We start from the raw sequence: 20221 nt of genomic DNA on the forward strand, positions 1-20221 counted from the left end.
TACTTTTTGAAGTTTTATATTAAGATAAGATAAATTTTAAGAACAAAACTTATAATAAAACAATTAACAATGTTAACTTATAAATAACTTACATAAACTTAGTTTTAAGTTATACTTTTATCCAGCAAATTTTTTCTGAAAATTATATACAGTTGAATCTGTCTATCTTAAATCTCATGGCAATGTGAAAAATATTCAAGATTTCAAGATATAGATAGTGAGCATTAATATGTTTGATTGGAGGTACAGTATTTTATTAGTACAACAGCAGAATAGTACATACCTGTATTAGATATTAATAAAAGAGTTTTGACTTACCTTAACAGAAATAGTTTGTCAATAGTTTCTGATGCCTGACTTTCTTTGACCACTAAGATGCAAGCCAAACTTGTAGCCAATCAGAGAAAAACAATGTTAATTGCAACTATGTACTATATTGCAAAAGATGTTTCTCAACTACAATTTATGCTTAAATCTGTGATTAGATTTAAACATAAAAAATAGAGTAATTTAATTAATTAACATATCAGTTACAATTTATGCTATCAAAATGTGGTCGCTGAGCTTTGAATTTGTAATCAGCACTTCAGTCCATAATTTGAGATATAGAAGTTTTGGAAAAAAATTATTTGAGATAAACATGAAAAATATATTGAATTTAGACTGAAAATGTGAAGGGAATAAATTTCAAGATAAGCACGTTTGAGACGGACAGGTTTAACTGTATTTATCATGGTGAAATTAAAGTATTAAGTTTTAAGCTTATTACTAAGCTCCTGTACAAACTAATTAAACTGATATAATCTGATACATCTAAAATAAAAACATTTTTAAATATAAATAAATACTGTAGAAATATAGCATAACATCAAAAATTACATAAATTAATGTAGTTTACAATTTTTGAAAATATAGTTAATTAATAAAAATATTTAAAAATATATAATAATAATAATAATAATAACTCTCCCGTGGTCACCACCTGGTTGTGGTGGGAGGGCCCAGTAATTTTACTGATCCATAGGGCAATGCAGGCTGGAGCACAAGCTTCTGGTAGGGACACCCATGCCAGTAAGGTCTATGGGGAGAAATGAAGCTAAGAGTGACCACACCCACATTCTGTGGAGATATTTATTATGGTAATAACTAGATCTAAATTTGATACCGGCTCGGACGTCGCCTGGGTTAACAAGGTCCGCGTTCGTGAGTTAGGCAGAGGCTCACGTTCGAAAAATAGGCCACAGTCTCCCTTGGTTACCGGTGGCGAAAGCAGCACCGGCCCAAGCATGGCTACTGCAATGCCCTCAACAGATGTGAGGAACCAACCCAGCCTTGGTGTTTCTGTGGCAATGCATCCACAGACCACAAGGGCTGGAAAACCACGCCAACGGATGAAATGGACAGTAGAAATGAACGAGTTTATCATCCGTACTTACTACACATCACAAAACTTGAAACAAACATGACAGCATACAGACAACAACTACACCATAGATTCACACAACAGTATCCTCATCTCACTGTCACCGAACAAAGGGTTGTTGATCAAAAAAGAACAATTATACACAACAACCTTATTCCACAAACAACATTTGAACTTATCAAACAACAGGTTGCTGATCAAATACATCAACAGACAGAAACATCTAACATTAATGAAGATTACGTAACCTGTCAGGATAATCCAGCAACAAGCATTGATAATAACACACATACAACAATTACCACTAATGATACTACAGACACTTCCTCGTCAATCACTGATAACATAGACATGGATTTAGTTAATACGCTCTCACTTATATTTCAGGAAACACTCACTAAATATACAGGTACAGATCCCACACAACGACCACGAATACCAAAAATCAACACGTCAAAGGAAGTTGGAAAAACATTAAATTATGTAAACACTCACTTACTACCACACTACATTCATTCAATTTCTACACTCGCAGACATTCATACATTAGTTTATGCTGGGGCAGTCACAGTAGTGACACACCATGGACTGAAAGTTCAATCACAGACAAATACACAGAAAACACAATTCTATCACAAGCCTGCCTGGCAGAGAAGAATAGAAACACAAATAAATGACATTAGACAGCAATTAGGCAGGCTGACACAATACACTAAAAACAACATAACACCCAAATTAAGGAAACAGCTCAAAAACATTTTCAAGAAAATAAAAACACACACAAAACACGAACATCACAACACACGCATTACAGAATACATTGATACACTAAAACAAAAACTTGCTGCCAAAGCACGTAGACTCAAATGATACAAAACATGTACACTACGAAAACAACAAAATAAATTATTTACAAACAATGAAAAACTCTTTTACAGACAAATTAATAACAAAGCAAACACTGATACACAGCACAGTGGCACACCAACAGAAGAAGAACTCACAACTTATTGGTCTTCTCTTTGGTCCAGTGCTGTCACGCACAATGCTGATGCAGGCTGGATCGAGGAGGAGAACAGAAACTTGCACAACATACCAACTATGCCCTGTGCTGAAATAAACATACATGATTTCCAATACACTGTTAACAGAACACACAACTGGAAGACACCTGGTGTAGACAACATTCACAATTTCTGGTACAAAAAGTTTACATCCTTACGATCTGGCCCAGGATTTTGTTGACAAAACTGCGTCAAACAGCTGGTTAGCTCAGGGATGCCTCTTTGGGGAGACGGAAGGATTCATGATTGCCATACAGGATCAGGTCATAAATACTAAAAACTACAGAAAACACATACTCAAAGATGCAACACTCACAAATGACACATGCAGAAAATGTCACATCATGCCAGAAACTATACAACACATCACCTCTGGTTGCAAGCTCTTGGCACAGACAGATTATTTACACAGACATAACCAAGTAGCAAATATAATACACCAAGAGCTTGCAAAAAAACACAAATTAGTAGACATCCACGAACCATACTACAAATACATTCCACAGACAGTATTGGAAAACAACATGCACAAAATGTACTATGACAGAGCCATAATCATAAATAAAATAATTTATCACAACAGACCAGACATCACACTCATTGACAAACACAATAAAATCACATACATTATACACAAATCTATTCCAAACACACACAATATACAAAACACATGCACTGAAAAAATCAGCAAGTACACAGAACTAACCCAGGAAATAAGGCATCTGTAGAGGATGGATATTATATGGCTTATTGTATGTACCTGTCATCCTCTCCTCTACAGGTGTCATACCACACACACTACACAAAAGCCTGGGCACATTACAATTGAATAGAAACACATATATCACTCTACAGAAGGCCACTATATTGAATACATGTCATATTGTGAGAAAATTCCTGAATACAGACACACACGCTGATACACTTCTTTAATTTCTGTTTTGGTTACTATGCCTTGACTTTGGTCCGGCATAGTACTTAGCCACCGGTGTTAACCAAGTATATCTAACTTAACCCAACATAATAATAATAATAAATATTTCAATGTATTTTAATATCAACGTAATACATCTTTGCTTTGGCTGGCTAATAGAATATTCAATTGATAACTGATACCACCATGTGATACAGTGTATCAGATGGTGTTAAATTACATAATAATTGTAATTTTATAAATGATAAGTATCTATTTAATGATAATATTTCAAATTTAAACTTTCATAGTTTCTGTACTTTAACTTTTAAAATTTTTAATCTCTATGTACTAATAATGCAGAAAAAACTGCTGGTTTTATTTGATATCACATCAATAATAATTTAATAATATACCTTACTTCATTGTATTGTTTAACATCCAAGTATATGTCAGTTTGAGGTAGATTTCCTAGTGTTGTCTTATAAGGCCTGAAAGGAAAAATGTTATATATATGTAATGCTTGAAAATATTAACCTAAAATTAACAACAGTTTTGAACAGAAGTTATTAGATAGAAAGTTCAATCTTTGTAAAGATAGGTTGGTCAGGCATGGTTCTTTTGCTGAAGCAATGATGTCAATTATATCCAAGAGTCCAGATCACTACTTTTGCTTAAAAAGAGAAATAATGAAGGTTGTAATAGCCAGTTCCTTGGCCATTTGAACAGGGAGATGTTTGGTATCTAGTATAATGATTTTAAAATCTTGCTATTGCAACCTCCACTGTCCCTCTTTTATACAAATGAAAAGAAATAGTGATCTTTACATAGTATTTCTGCAATTTCTTTGAAGGACTATGTTTATCTGTTCTGAATTGAGAAAAGTGAAAGATAAATTTCAATAAATTAAAAGTATAACACTGTCATACATTGTCAGATAACTTGAAAAGACAGTTTATTAGACAGTGTTAAAAAGGATAATAAGAGAAGAGGATAAATGTTCTTTGAATAGAAGAGAAGTTCTGGAGCAATCATTATACGGATGCACCATTAAAAAGTAGCCTGATATATTTGCAAATAAATAGTATTTATAAAACACTGTATAGACTTTCAGGCATTATAAAAATGAAAACACTGGAGAAATAACTACAAAAAAATGGAGTAATAAAAAAATACTTAATCCCCATTTTTCTATAAAAATATTTTAAATAAACTAAATTGTCATTAAAGAACTTACTGAATTGTTATCATAATGCCAAAAATAAAAATTTCACATAAGAATCAATAATTGGGCTGCAATTTGATAATTGTAGACCTATAAATGCCCACTGTCATTCATCCATCTATCTTTCCTTAATCTCGAGAATGGAGATAGATAGATGAAGGCAGACACCAGATATGGAAAGCTTTGGGGCAGGAGGCCATGACTAGTATGAATGATTAATATGAACTATATTTGAACTTCTGATGCAAACTGGCAATAATTTTATCTCAATTCAAAGATTTTTCCCTGAAAGGTGTTAGATAAATGACTGGCACAACTCTATTGTTAAAGGAAAAGTAGAGTGTACAGGGGCAATTCACTATAACTTTGAGATGGAGACAATATATTTTAAATTAAATAAATTAAAAATATAACTAATATTGCAACCTGGGATTGTGACTATGTTGCAATAAATAATTGCTCAATTTAGTTTAAAAACATTTTATACTCTTTAAATAATCATGATAAAAAGAGAATATTTTATTCCATCAACATATCTAAATCAGCAGAGAAAAGAATAGAGAAGCATGAGAGAAAAATTTAAAATAAACTGAAAAATTTTGCTTCCTTCAATATGTTTTGTTACATTAATGCTGAAGATAAGCAATAATGTTTAGTAAAGCTGTTTGTTCATATGATTTTATCTATTCAAATAAAGAAAAGTATAAAGAAAAATTTTTTGAGAACTTAATATTCTAAAAAAAATGAATCCAGAATTGTAGAACCCAAAGTTTCATGAATTAAATGAATTACTAAAACTTTAAAATTTAAAAAATTATATATTTCAAAAAATAGTAATCATATTTATCTCATTGGAATATATATTAAGAATGTTAATTACTACTAATCATTTATGTTATATTTTTTAAATATAATAATTTTTTTATTTGTATTTTAAGAGAATAAAAATGGAATATTAATCTGTTACTCACATTATTGAATAAAAAATTACAATTAACACAGAAAATATAACTCCAACAAATAAACCATAATCAACATCAATAAGAATCACAGAGAAAAATGTCACTAGCCAGATCATCTGAAAAATATTTAATGATAATATCATTCTTTCTAACATAAACAAAACTGTTATATATATAATAAACATCTTATCATCAGATTTACAATATAATTGCTATATAAAATAAATAAATGCTACATAAATTAGACAAAATATTTAAAATTTTGCCATTACAATTATAAAATTTTATATTGCATAACAATATACAATAATTGTTTATAATAAAGTATATATAAATTTAAACATGTAACAATATTTTAAAAATATATAAAAACTTAAAATATATAGATGAACATAGGTAATTTTACATCATAATTATACAAAATAATGTTTAAATTATAGACTCAGGAAAATTTAAACTATATTATTATTTTTTCAACTAATAAAACGTGTAATTTTATTATCTACTTATGAATATTAGTGAGTAGACTTCCATTTTGAACTTAGTATAATTTCAGCAAATTATTAACATCTAGTTCAAATTATTTTTAAATTAGTGTTTTAATGTTTTATTATTTTAATATGTTTTATTTCATTTTAAATTAAATATGGTATTTATTTTATTTAAAATAATGTTAATTGCATTTTATTTCCTATCATCAATTTAATACATAAAAATAATAATAATAATTAAAATTAACTTACCCCATCTGATAAAGACACTTTCAAGGCTTTTCTTAAATCACAAATTTGTAAAAACATGCCTTTTAGTGCCACTAATATTATACAAGATAAAATACACTATAAAATAAAATTTAAAAATCAAAATAAGAAGAAAAAATATAATTAATTCATCAAACTGAAACACTTTATGCAGAATACAGATGATTCAGCAAAGTATTCAATATGCAGAGATTGCTTAAAATATTGTAACATAATTGTAATGATTTAAATAAATTGGCATTTATCAATTTAAGAAGAAATTTATAAAATTTGAACAAAAGATTAAGAAATTTATTTTTAAAAAGTAAGACTCTTGAGAAACTGTTGTTACTATGTTTGCTAATAAGCTTTCTAATGAAATTATTTTCACTTTATTATAAATAAAATTTTTACACAATTGATCATAAGAAAATTGTACAGCAGAAAAATTATAATTGATAAACACCTTTTAATAAATTTACATTAAATTTTCATGCCAAAATTTAAAACAAAATTCAATGGATTAGATTTAAAATGTTTTCAATTTAAATAGATAAATAGATAATTTCTATATGAATATTTTAATATGTAAATAATACTCACCTTTGGTAAATTGTAAAAATATGGTCCAAGTGCTAATAGCACAACAAGCAAAATCAAACAAGATATAAAAGCAGATAGCTATAAAAACAAACAAACATTTATGTTTATACTTCTAACTTTATACAAGGTGCACTGCAAAGTCTTAAGTCACCCAAATAAATTTTAAACATAGAGCTATGGAAATGAGGTATTGGTTGGGTAAAGTTACAAGGAAGAACCTGACTTCATTCTATTTTTAACCATTTATTTTATTTATTTACATTTATTTTGGGGATTTTATTTTGTTCTGGATAACTACTTCACATCCTTGACTGTAATGTAACAACAAGCCAAAAAGAAAAAAATAATAAGAGAAAAGCAAAAGATATTAAAATGTTCCTCATTGGCTGTCAGACAGAATGTCACAAGTCACATGACAAGAAGAGAATTTCCAAGAGAAGCCACAAGTGGTAGGATAAAAGAGAAAAAGTAAACAACAACAACAACAAGCTAAGTAATTTAATATTCAATAATTCCAATAGTAACTTCTTTAGAGTTTACGGCCAGTAGAGACAGGAATTGTAAAATGAGTTCATGACATAAAACGTAAACAAGATAGGTAGGAGCTGTGATGTGATATCAGAAGGTGTAAGTAGATGATCATGTGGTGATGACAACTGAGACATCTTGTGATTGCATTGGTAGGAGTCTGTTTTTGGATTGAAAATTATAGTATTGAATTGTTAGAATTATTGAATTATCTGTTTAACAACTGTTTGATATTTAATCTGAATAACAGATTTTTTCTTAATCATTATTTTGTTTTTGTAACTGTGTTTGTTTTTACATTAATTAAATAATACTTTGAATTGGTAGTATCTTGAATAGCATTTCTGTACATATCTCTTAGTAGTTAGTACTGTTAATAATTTTTACATATTAATTGCTAGTAAGAGGTCAAGCCTGTCCTTTCAAGGACAATGAAGGTAGAGTTTGGTCTCAAGGGCTTGGGTTTCACAATAGACCAAACTTTACAAAGTGACCTTGTGCTACCAGATGAGACTGACAGTATAATATGCTGGGAATATAAGTGTCATCTGGTGATACATTAAAACTTTTCTTATTTACTTTTTTTCCTGTATCCCTTATATTTTCTAAATTAGGAATGCTAACTTCCAAATTTTACTACTAGGAGAACTGCTGTCAGTCTCATCAGGTAGCACATGGTTGTGTTACCATACCAATACTTCTCTTCCATAGCTGTACATTCAAAAGTTGTTTGGGTGATTTAGGACTTTTCTGTACTTTTCTACATAAAATTCTCTTAGTGATTATTGATAAAATAAAAAAGTATTGAAAACAACTATTTTTCTTATAAAAACATAGTTACTTAGGACTAATGAACACGCTTATTAAACTCCCAGCATATTTAATTAACCTCTCCAAAATGTATTTTGGCCTTATGACCCTTATCAATTGGATAACATATAAAAAACAGTGTCTACGATGACAATTGTCAACATTGCAAATATACCTTAGTGGTAAAATAATTACAAATTATTACACATTATTATTAGGAATTATAAATTATATCTAGGTCAGTAACAATACAATACTAAATAAACCCAGTAAAAAACTTTGGGAATAGTCCTTGTCTTCTTTATTGTTACGGTTATTTTCTTTTCTTCTGTCTCCACCACATTTGTAGGGTATGCTAGCTCAATTTCCAATTTTTGTTCTCATTTGGATTGTTTTTAAACACTTTTTCCATTACAATTATAAATGTTTATTAAAAATATAATTCTAAAAATAAAACATCTTTCTAAAAATGTTTTATTTTTAGAATAAAATATATATATATATATACATACACAACTGACCCCATTGTTTTAAATTTATCTTTTATCTTTAATGTATATTTTATAATTATAAATATTCTTATGATGAATTATTTGCCAAGTGTCTATAAATTCACCAAGAATTACACTCGTTAGGTGAGGTTCCACTGTGTTGTTATTATTATTAATTTACAACAGCATGCCTTAATTTCAAAATTTTAATACCATACTAAGTTGATTTTTTGAGATTGTTTAATTTTAAATTTTAGTTAACATCAGAATAATACAGATATTTGATTATTAATTTGTTTTTGTTTAATTTGTTGTAATTATCAGGTCAGTCCAAAAGTTCGTGCGCATTTTGGCGAAATTTTTAAATGGTGTAAATAAAACACAATTTAACATTTTAATCTATGATATATTTTCCTCCGCTATCTACAATATTTCGCCATCTTTCTGGTAGCTTTTTTATTCCATTGGTGTAAAAAGATTCTGGTTTTGAAGCAAAAAAACTTCTGAGTTCATTTCGTATATCCTGTTCAGAATTGAACTTTTTGCCTTGGCAAAAATTTTGTAAAGCACGAAATAACTGAAAATCACTTGGGGCAATATCCGAGGAGTATGCAGAATGCGGCAAAAGCTCCCAATTCAGTTCATTAATTTTTTGCAGCGTTGTTCGAGCCGTATGTGGTCTAGCGTTATCATGGTGGAACAACACTTTTTTCATATTCACCAATCGCGGGCATTTTTTAATCAATTCTGAATTTAAACGGCAAAGTTGTTCACTGTATACATCTGCATTAATGGTTTTATTTGGTTCTAACAATTCATAATAAATGACACCATACATATCCCACCACACACTTAGCAGAACCTTTTTGGGATGTAAAGACGCCTTTGGTGTTGGAATTGGCTGCTTATCTTTGTCTGTCCACTGTCTTTTTCTGGTGACGTTATCATAAACAATCCATTTTACGTCACCTGTTACCAAACGGTCTAAAAATGGCTCTCTTTCAAAGCGCGATAGAAGGGAAATGCAGACGTTTACTCGCTGCTGGCAATTGGCTTCGGACAGCTTGTGCGGTACCCACTTTCCAAGCTTGGATACTTTTCCAATCTCCTTTAAATGGCGAAAGACTGTCCCATGAGATAAATGCATCTTTTCTGCAATCTGATCCACTGTTAAATGTGGCTCTGAATCCACAAGATTTTTAAGAACGTCGTTATCAAAATCGCCAGGACGTCCTGAACGGGATTCATCATTAATGTTGCTTTTTCCAAGTTTAAATTTTTCAAACCATTTCTGGGCAGTCCTTACACTAATAGTATGTGCACCATGTACACTATTAATTTTTATTGCTGCAGATCTGGCAGTTTCACCACTCGAAAAGAAAAAATATAACACAGCACGTTTATATGCGTTATCGATATTCATTTTTTATCGGTACTAGTATGCGTCTGATCTTTATGAAATTTGGTGACAAACTGACGAATACATCATTCAAGCGATGACAAGTTTCGACAGGTTCGGAATCTTATCGATCTGGTAATGAGTTATCGCGAATCCCATACATGCTACTAATGCGCACGAACTTTTGGACTGACCTGATATATTTGATTTAAAATTGTAATGATCATTACAATTCTAAAAACTTATCTTACAAAATAAAATTTTTGATAGTAAATTTTAAAAATAATTTTTACCCATTCAGATAAATATGGTACATTGTCAATACTGTAGTAAGTGTTCTTTAAGATAAATCGATTTTCAGAAATGGCAGATGGAAAACAGACTTTATATATTTACAGGTATTGTTATTCATGAAGAATGCATAATTTGCTGTTAATATCCTCAACAACAAGTTAGCCTAAGCTTTATTTTTAAGTTTTACTTATTCTTATTAATAATAATCTCTGTTATATGTAACAGCTAAAAAAGTAATAGCTATAAACAGAATGTATAAAATTTGCAGATAAAATTTATCATCAAAAGAATTATAAACTATTGAACTAATAATAATAATCTTAAAAAGTTATAAATTTTTCATGAAAATATTTATTGCTTTCATCTAAATTATAATTTATTTTTTAAATATAAAAATTTTAAAGTTTATTTAAAATATATATTCAAAAATATTTTATACCTGTGTTTTTCCTCCAGCTCTTTCTTGTACTAAACTCCGTGACATTGATGTTGCACATGGATAACATAAAAAGAATGACGAAAAAATATTTGCAGAGCCTAATGCCAAAAGTTCCTAAGTTAAAAAATTTACAGCATTATTTTATTATTATTGCTTAATTTCATAAATACAATTAACTTCTTAACTAAAAGATTCATAAAAATTATATTTCTATTGTAATTTACAATTTTATTTAATTAATTAGTCAATCTTATAATACATAAAATATTAAATATAATTTTATAAATAGTTTAAATATTCCATGATAAAGTAATACAGAAAAACCCAGGGCTAGTGCAAGATTGGTTCAGTATGTTCCCAGGAACCCAGCCCACTTTAAAAGGTCCCATAATCCACAAAGAAGTTTGTCATAAATTCTACAGAATCTTATGCATTTTGCAGTGCCTTATGTGTACCAATTTTGTCCAAATTCCCTGACCCTCAACCCTCACAATTCTTATGGTGTGGAATATCGACATGATAATAAGACAACATTTTATTTACTTTGAACATTGAGGACATCTATCCCTCTTTTTGCACAGTTGATATGTTTCAAAGATTGCCACATTAAAAAAATACAGTACATACATCCTGCAGAAAAACGTTTGATAGAATCCACAACTTCAATGTAATGAAAAACTAAGCAATTTACAAACGAAACATGAGCTTTTTATTTCATCATCATTTATCATAATTATTTGTATGTAAATCTAGTAAATACAAGGTAGCATAAAATCAACAAACAGTATTCTTTGATATACAAATAGTACTGTACCATGCTTAAAATGAACTCTTGACTTAGAAACAAGTAATTTAAAACCAATCTTTCAACAAAAAGAGTAACTTTTTTTTAAACAGCAACATAATTTTAACAAAAAGTTAAATTTAAAAATTTTCAAATAAAGCATTTTTTCCCTCAAAAAAATCGATCGTGTAAAAAAAGAATTAATTTTCTTTTGTCAACCACATTATTTCAAAATTGCATAAAAATAGATTGTATATAAGGAGGGATAGGTGTAAATTTATACTATAGCTTCTCTAAACAAATGCATCTAATTTATTGTAAATCTTTTTATTTTTTACAAAATAGACAATCAAAATACAGAGAAACTTCTTAGTATTAATTCTCTTTTTTCAAAATACAGATAATTAGAAAATAAACAATTAATTACAATCCATAAAACACGAGAACTATTATATTAATGAAGTTTTAGCTTTTTCTCCTCAGTGTATTTTATTTCAATCTCTTTTTCTTCCTTTTCATGATCTTTTCTTAACATTTTCTCTTGTTGTTTTAAATCCTTAAGTTGTTGTGTAAGTTTTCTTTTTCTTCAGCCCACAATGCCTGCTGCTTCTGAATATCTTTTTTCTGTTGCAGAGATGCAATATATCGCTGTCTAGATCCTCCGACTGTTATCCTCATTTTCTGGTCTATATTTATTTGATTAATACCACCTGCAAAATGGTCATAAACTAAGTGTTGAGCAACTAAACTTTCTTCCTTAAGATTTTCACTGAGAAACCACTCTCAACACTTGCATTACCATGTGAAAAAGAGAAACTTTGATAATAGACCATAGATCTTGCAGTTGCCTATCATCCTTCATAATTTCACAATAAAATATGTCCAGACCATCATCATTATTCTTTTCAGATATGAAGTCCTCAAACTTTGTAGACTAGGGTTTTATGGACACTATTGCAGAGCAGTGTTTCTCAATCTTTTTGGACCAAACGCCCCCTTTGTAAGACCCGCTTCTTAATTCGCCCCCCTATAAATTTTAACTGATAAAAATTGTACGATAATCCCTAATATAAGGTAGATTACATTAGGCGTTAGTAAGATATATCCAAAGAAATTTGAAAGGAACAATAGTAGAATAACATTTATTAGAAAAACTATAATTAATATAATTAAAACATGCCAGGACAAAATTCATACTTTACAATATTAAATTCACAGAAGCAATCACAAAACCTTTGCGTCTTCTTTTAACGTCCTTTTCACACTTGGGAAATAACTGTCTTTACGGCGGAATCGACCTTCTTTTGTAGGCTACTCTTCCGCCTCAATATGTAAAACACGGTTAAAAATATCCCCGAGGCTTTTGGCACAATCATTAAATTTTTACAAAAACTATAATTAATATAATTAAAACACAAAAAGAAGTAGCCTACAAAAGAAGGTCGATTCCGCCGTAAAGACAGTTATTTCCCAAGTGTGAAAAGGACGTTAAAAGAAGACGCAAAAATTTTGTGATTGCTTCTGTGAATTTAATATTGTAAAGTATGAATTTTGTCCTGGCATGTTTTAATTATATTAATTATAGTTTTTGTAAAAATTTAATGATTGTGCCAAAAGCCTCGGGGATATTTTTAACCGTGTTTTACATATTGAGGCGGAAGAGTAGCCTACAAAAGAAGGTCGATTCCGCCGTAAAGACAGTTATTTCCCAAGTGTGAAAAGGACGTTAAAAGAAGACGCAAAGGTTTTGTGATTGCTTCTGTGAATTTAATATTGTAAAGTATGAATTTTGTCCTGGCATGTTTTAATTATATTAATTATAGTTTTTGTAAAAATTTAATGATTGTGCCAAAAGCCTCGGGGATATTTTTAACCGTGTTTTACATATTGAGGCAGAAGAGTAGCCTACAAAAGAAGGTCGATTCCGCCGTAAAGACAGTTATTTCCCAAGTGTGAAAAGGACGTTAAAAGAAGACGCAAAGGTTTTGTGATTGCTTCTGTGAATTTAATATTGTAATAACATTTATTAGTTATAAATTTAATTTAATTTACAAAAAAAGTAAGATACATAAAGTAATGTGTTTTAATTTTAACATAACAAAGAAATAATAAACTAAATGAAATTTTAATGAGAACCTTGAGGTTGATGATCTTGACAAAGTTTAATAATATTGGGTTCTAATTTTGACAGATATAATCTTAAGTCACCTTGTTGGCAAATGTTGAGACGATTTCTTTGCTTAGTCAGCATTTGAGAAACCGCACTAAAACCCTTTTCCACTAGGTATGACGTTGGAAATGCCATGATTAATAGTCTTATTTCTATCCATAGTCTCTGAAATGTGTTAGTACTGCTAATTTTTATCCAAAATTCTTCTAAAGTACTATGTTCAAATGAATGTTTCGCTTCTACATTTGCCTGCAAATCTATTAATATTTCTTGAATGTGCGAAGGAGCATTAGTAGGATCAGCACTAAATGGATTAATAACCCAATCAGGAATATGAATATTTTCAACATCTTTAAACCGAAGTTTCATATCTACAATTAGGCTTTCCAAATGCTTATAATAAACTGCAATATTTTCGTCCTGTACAATTATATTACTTAAACAGGGAAATAAAGAAAAATCTTTTCTACCCATGTTATTTTTATAGAGACTTAATTTATTTATAAAACCAATAATTAAACTTTTCACTTTAATTATGGTCACATTGTTTCCTTGCAGTTTCAAAAGTAATTCATTTATTTTTGCATATATATCTGCCAAATAAGCTATGTCACTCTTTAAAACAGATATCTCCATTGGAAAATTATAATTTGTTGATTCTAAATAACTAATGACTGTATCAAATAAGTTGAACATTCTTCTGAGGCAACTTCCTTTAGATAGCCACCTGACCTCCGTGTGCAATAATAGGCGCTCATATTCTTCATCATTTTCATGGCAAAGTTGCCGAAATAATCTATCATTAAGTGAGTGTGCTTTTATTTTGTTAATTATTGATTTTACTAAATTCATTGTTTCATGTAATCTCCCGCCAATGGATTTGGCAACCAAGTGTTGCCTATGAATTATACAATGAATTGTAAAGATATTTGGATTTTCTTCCTTCAACATGGTTAGAAAACCACGATGACGTCCTACCATCGAAGGGGCACCATCCGTTGCACAGGCCAATATATTTTTCAAAGGAATTTGTTTTTCATCAAAATACGTTTTAAAACATTCATATATTGATGTGCCTTTCGTATCAGTGACTAAATGTCTGCAGAATAACATTTCTTCGATGATTTTTGAATCCTTTATGTACCTAACATAAGCCATTAATATTGCATCACTATCCCGTACACTACTCTCATCCAACTGTATAGTGAACTCTCGTGTTTGGAGATCCGCAGTTAGTTGATTTTCGACATCATTGGCCATTTCACTAATCCTTCTTGATATGGTATCATTACTTAATGGAATCATTGACAAAATATTGGCTGGATCTGCTGAAGTCATGGTAAGAACTTCCTTTATAACCGGTAATAATAATTTCTCTCCAATATTATGAGGTTTCGCATTTTGAGCTATTATACGTGAAATCTTATATGACACCTCCAATCCCTTATTTATATTTGTGGTTGCTGTTTTGAATACATCCGTTATTTTATTTCTTTTGGTAATCATCGTTTTTAAATTTTCGAAATATTCAATGTCTTTGTCCTGCTTGTCGGGATGTTTTCTTTTTAAATGTTCAATCATCCGGGATGGTTTCATTGCTTCATTAGAAAATACCTGATTGCACAGCAAACACATTGGAAGTTGGCTATTTTGTGGCGAAGAAATAAAACCAAACTTTACATATTCAACAGAATATTGCCGGCATTTCTTTTTCTGGGGCATTTTTAGAGGTTGATCTATAATTCAAATTTTAAAAAAATCAGTTTTAAATATATAAAAAATAAGTAAAATTGAAAATATTTATTTACTCAATGGGTAGAGGAGAACTGCCATATGCGTACCACTTAATTTCAAATGCGATTTATATATTATTTAGTAATAATTTATAGGAATATTATAATTTGAAACCAATCTATAACTACCGAAGTTGCTAATTGACCACAATTTTTTAATTATTATTGATAAATATTTGTGATATAATCATTTTTCCAAGACAATGCATACAGTATGCTTTCGGATACCGGTATCCTAAAGCGTATCTATATGAAAATAGTACTTCTTGAATAAGTTTATATGTAAGTAAACCATTTTATTCACAAAAATATATCTTATAAAGAAAGCTCAGAAAACTCACCTGATTTCTTCAATCTCTTATAATTCACAACAAAACAATTATTGTAACGGAATTTTTGTTCCTACTTTATCGATTTAATTAGAACTTACAATATAAAGCCTTTGTTTAGAAATAAATGACCTAATACGCATTAGGTGACCAGTATGCATATGGCAACTCTCTCCTATAAGTAGTAATTAACTTACCTATGATATACGGAACAAAATGAAATACGTTTATTTTAAAAATAATGCAAATATCATATATGGCGAGAGCACAACAGATCACATTAAAATTCAAATTTAATAATACTCATTACTGACTGCTCGACCAAATGATTGAAATCGTTGCACACGCAAAGCGAATCTAAGACATGCGCACTAGGGATTGCAATACCGGACTGTACGATGCGACTTTGTATTCACAGTCCAATTAATTTTGCCCGTTAGGGAGACATATAAAACATTGAATATACATTGTAGCAATTAAATACCAAAGGATAACAATATTGTTTTACAAAATGTTTTATTCGCTTCTTTCGCAACGCAATATAAAAATGCAGCGGCCCATCACTGCAAGCGGGTATTCAAAATGATTTCGCCCACGCAAAATGACTATCGCCCCCCAAAAGCGTATAGTCAAATAATCGCCCACTGTAAGTTTTCGATCGCCCCCCAGGGGGCGATATCGCCCAGGTTGAGAATCACTGATCTGCAGTGTATATCATACTGTTCTTTTGCTTTGACAGCACATTTCTCATCAATCTTGTTTATATCATATAGAACCTCCAGTAAAACATTGAAATACAATTTTCCAACATTTGATTGCATTTTAATAATTTCTGGGTCTAAGCTGCTCAAAGCCGTCACACATTTGTACTTGACATGTCCCTTCTCAATAATCTTTTGTGTCATCACTCTCAGCACATTTTGACAATCTTAGAAAACACAATATCTTTGTCGCTTACTTTCAATTCTTTTAAAAACTTTTTCTCCAAAACCAATATCCAAATTCTTCAGATGTACCAAGTTTTCATTAGCATTTAAATCTATTTTTAGGAACTGCTTGTCGGTGACCCTGTCATTTTTCACAAACTTTCTCATCAGGTTCATTAATAATTGAACAATTGCTTTATAAAGATAGGGTGTAAGAGGTTTGTTCTGAAATTGGGTGAGAAACTTTGTGTTTCTCACCCTCACTTTGTGTACATATTGACCAAAAAAATAAAAGTTTAACTTTAAGAAAGGAATAATTGAGTACTTGTCTCAAGAATGTAGCCATCTTGCTGTTTTCAACTTTGTACTGTTGTTTATGTCTTCAGAGATTCAACAACTTCTGTACATTCTAAGCACTCTCCATTCTCTAACCACCTTGTTGAACCAAACTTTCTGGGAAATAATCTGCTTCCACTTATAGCAATGTATTCAGCACGCTGAGTGGGTGAGTCTTTTAGCAAATAGTACAAATTCCATAGCAGTGGTAACAAATTCCAATCTACTACTTTAAAACCAGCTTTTACAGCACCATGGACTACATGTAAACCACATGTTCCCATTCTCACAAATAATTTACCAACATTCTGTGTCTCCATGTGATCTTCTAATTTATTCAGAAAACTTATGTTTACATAAATTTGGTCTGTCCATACAGATATGAAAAATTTTGCTAGAACAAAATGAATGTCTGAAAGCCATTGAAAAATGCAGAGATCATCTGCTGTACTATGATCCAGAAAGACACTATTTAAATATCTGGTCATAATCTTATCTTTACTCTTGTCCCAGTATTTTATCAATAAGATCCATTTGAGTTCTTTGAGCAACTTTGTTTAGTGATTCATCAAATGAGATAGTAATATTATTGCAACTTGTAACAGTATCAATCAATTTTTCTCTGAAATAATGGGCTAGGCCATAATTTATTATATAGGAAGCTTTATCTGGAACCAATTGAAATTGTGTGGCTATAGAACTGTCAGGAAACATTTTTTTGAAAATGTTTTTAATATCAGAGCGTGAATTGAGTGACATCTTTTTCTTTACAACTGCCAATGCCCAAGTTATCTCTGCTTTTATTACATCATCTTTTATCACAGAAGATGTCAATGTGCTGCTAAGAAATTTTGATTTGAAAGACTGTTCATTAGTGAACTTAGATCTATCTTCCACAACAGAAGCCATTTCACACACATTTTGTTGACTATTAGAAGAGCTTGAATTTGTTGGGGTTAAAAACCTTATCAGTGAAGTTTGTTCCAACTTCAGTCTTTTTATTTCAACAAGACTAGAACTATTTGCTTGTGATACTAATGCAATATTATTTAATGAGAAAACTTTACAACAAATGCAGCAAAATGCTTTTGTATCATCATCTTTTACAGTTCCTAACCAGGAATTGAATTCTGAATGAATAGTTGGATCCAGCCATTGGAGATTAAACCTCGTTTGTTTCTGTGCCATTATAATTTAAGAATGTAGAAAAACACAAACCTTGAATAAAATATTAAAAGACAGATGAACCAGATCAGATAGCAATGTGTAAGACTTATTTTGTCACAACACTACGTAAAATATTCAAACAACATCCAATCTGCATCTGCATATATATTAATTAATAGTAGTGTTGCCGACTCAAAATTCAAATTTACAGCTAGACATTTTAATAAAAATACCCAAATCATATTGTTTCCATTAGAGTTGTTTGATATTTTATTCTAGATTGTTCATAAATCCACTAAATCTAGCAAAAAAATTAGCTGAATTGGCAACTCATTCAAAGAAAAAAAAATGTTCTATTGCCACCATTTTGATTTCAGTTTCAGTGTAAAGGCCAGAGTTTTAATAATTATTTTTAATAATTTTTATTTATTTATTTATTTATTTATTTAATTTTGCATTAAATTTCGTCTTTGCATAACATTTTCTTAAGAATGCAAACAAAATTTATTTATTTAAACCCTTAATTACAATTCTTATAATTATTGCAAATCATATCACAAACCATCTTTCTCACTTTTATAGCAAATTTTAAACGAACTAATGTTTTCAGCCATCTTAAATAGCCTTCCTCAGGTTTAACATAATTTCAAATGTCAATTAGAACATAAGATTTGAAACTTCGAGTTTCACTTGTGTGAGATATGACGACTCTTCCCTTTTGGAAAAATAAAGGGGATAAAGTTAATTCTCCCAACGTCAGGAAAGTCAAGAGACTAATAAGTATGTGGGAAACGTGGTACAGACGGATGAAGACACCTCTTTACCATTTATTGTACAAATATGCTTACAATATAGTTAAAATTGTCTTTGTTTTTCTTCTTAAGTTCGTAGCGGCATTAGTGGAATCCAGAGCAATGTTCAGTGAATGATCCGGAAAGTTCATTTGATTTCCGTCCAATGTCTAGCACTAACGTAAATCACTCGTGTTTGTCCTGAGTTGGAAAAGTCCTCCTTTTGAAAAGCAACTGTTAATTTGTGGAAGGAAAAGGCAGCAACAGAATCAAAATAGCAGAGATAAAGTGTAGGAAAAAGGCAAATGACTGGAGGTAATTGGTGGCAATGGCTATGGAAGAGATGACTTTTGACAGCCACGTGTCCTTAAGACACCGGCTTTTATCATCTTCCTGTCCCTCGATCATTCCCTGGATTGGTTTCGGACCCTCACCCACGTTTTATGATGGGGATCTAATGGATTCTCCAATTTACTTATGTCAGTCAAAGAATCAGAGTTTGCAGAAGTCATCATTGTCTTTTCAAACAATGGAAAATCTAACTCCAATCCAAATGATTGATCTTGGGAGCTATGTCAAGACTATTTCTCAAGTTTCTATAAAAAATTTTTGTTCATTTCTTTTTTTCTCTAATAATTAAATTATTTTACGTTTTTCTATTTTAGTGAGTTCTGGGACAATTCCGGAACCTCACACTTGTATTCCTATGATGTTACAGTATTACGAAAATTGGGATTCTTAAAGTGTATAGAATTTAAATAAAATAAAATAAATACAGAAATAAACATCAAACAAAATTACAATTATATGTTAATAAAATATAAAAGTTCAATGCATAAAGTCATAACTACAAATCTCCTTCTTTTGCAACATAACTATAAAAATTGTTTTGGGGTTGTTTTGCACAAAAGATAATCAAATTTATTTTAATTTTTTAGTAATTTTATTAATTTTTTTTAAATTTACCAGCTTTTTAAATTTTAATTAATTATAAGCAAGTTAACATTGGAAACTATTAGATTACCTGTTGATTT

The 20221-nt window shown here is 30.1% G+C and overlaps 1 protein-coding gene across 1 annotated transcript in view; it reads right to left on the bottom strand.

Moving 5' to 3' along the window:
* The window catches only part of LOC136981412 (prestin-like), a 66836-nt gene that overhangs the window by 14517 nt on the left and 32098 nt on the right, over nucleotides 1-20221 (bottom strand). The window contains exons 10-14 of the mRNA XM_067277730.1: nucleotides 10892-11005; nucleotides 6931-7008; nucleotides 6331-6426; nucleotides 5597-5703; nucleotides 3822-3891 (exon numbers count right to left, since the gene is read on the bottom strand). Of these exons, the coding sequence (XP_067133831.1) occupies nucleotides 3822-3891; nucleotides 5597-5703; nucleotides 6331-6426; nucleotides 6931-7008; nucleotides 10892-11005 (465 nt within the window). The remainder of the gene's footprint in view (nucleotides 1-3821; nucleotides 3892-5596; nucleotides 5704-6330; nucleotides 6427-6930; nucleotides 7009-10891; nucleotides 11006-20221) is intronic.

Source organism: Centruroides vittatus, unplaced genomic scaffold (assembly GCF_030686945.1).
Source record: "Centruroides vittatus isolate TY-2023 unplaced genomic scaffold, ASM3068694v2 contig_754, whole genome shotgun sequence".
Taxonomy (NCBI): domain Eukaryota; kingdom Metazoa; phylum Arthropoda; class Arachnida; order Scorpiones; family Buthidae; genus Centruroides; species Centruroides vittatus.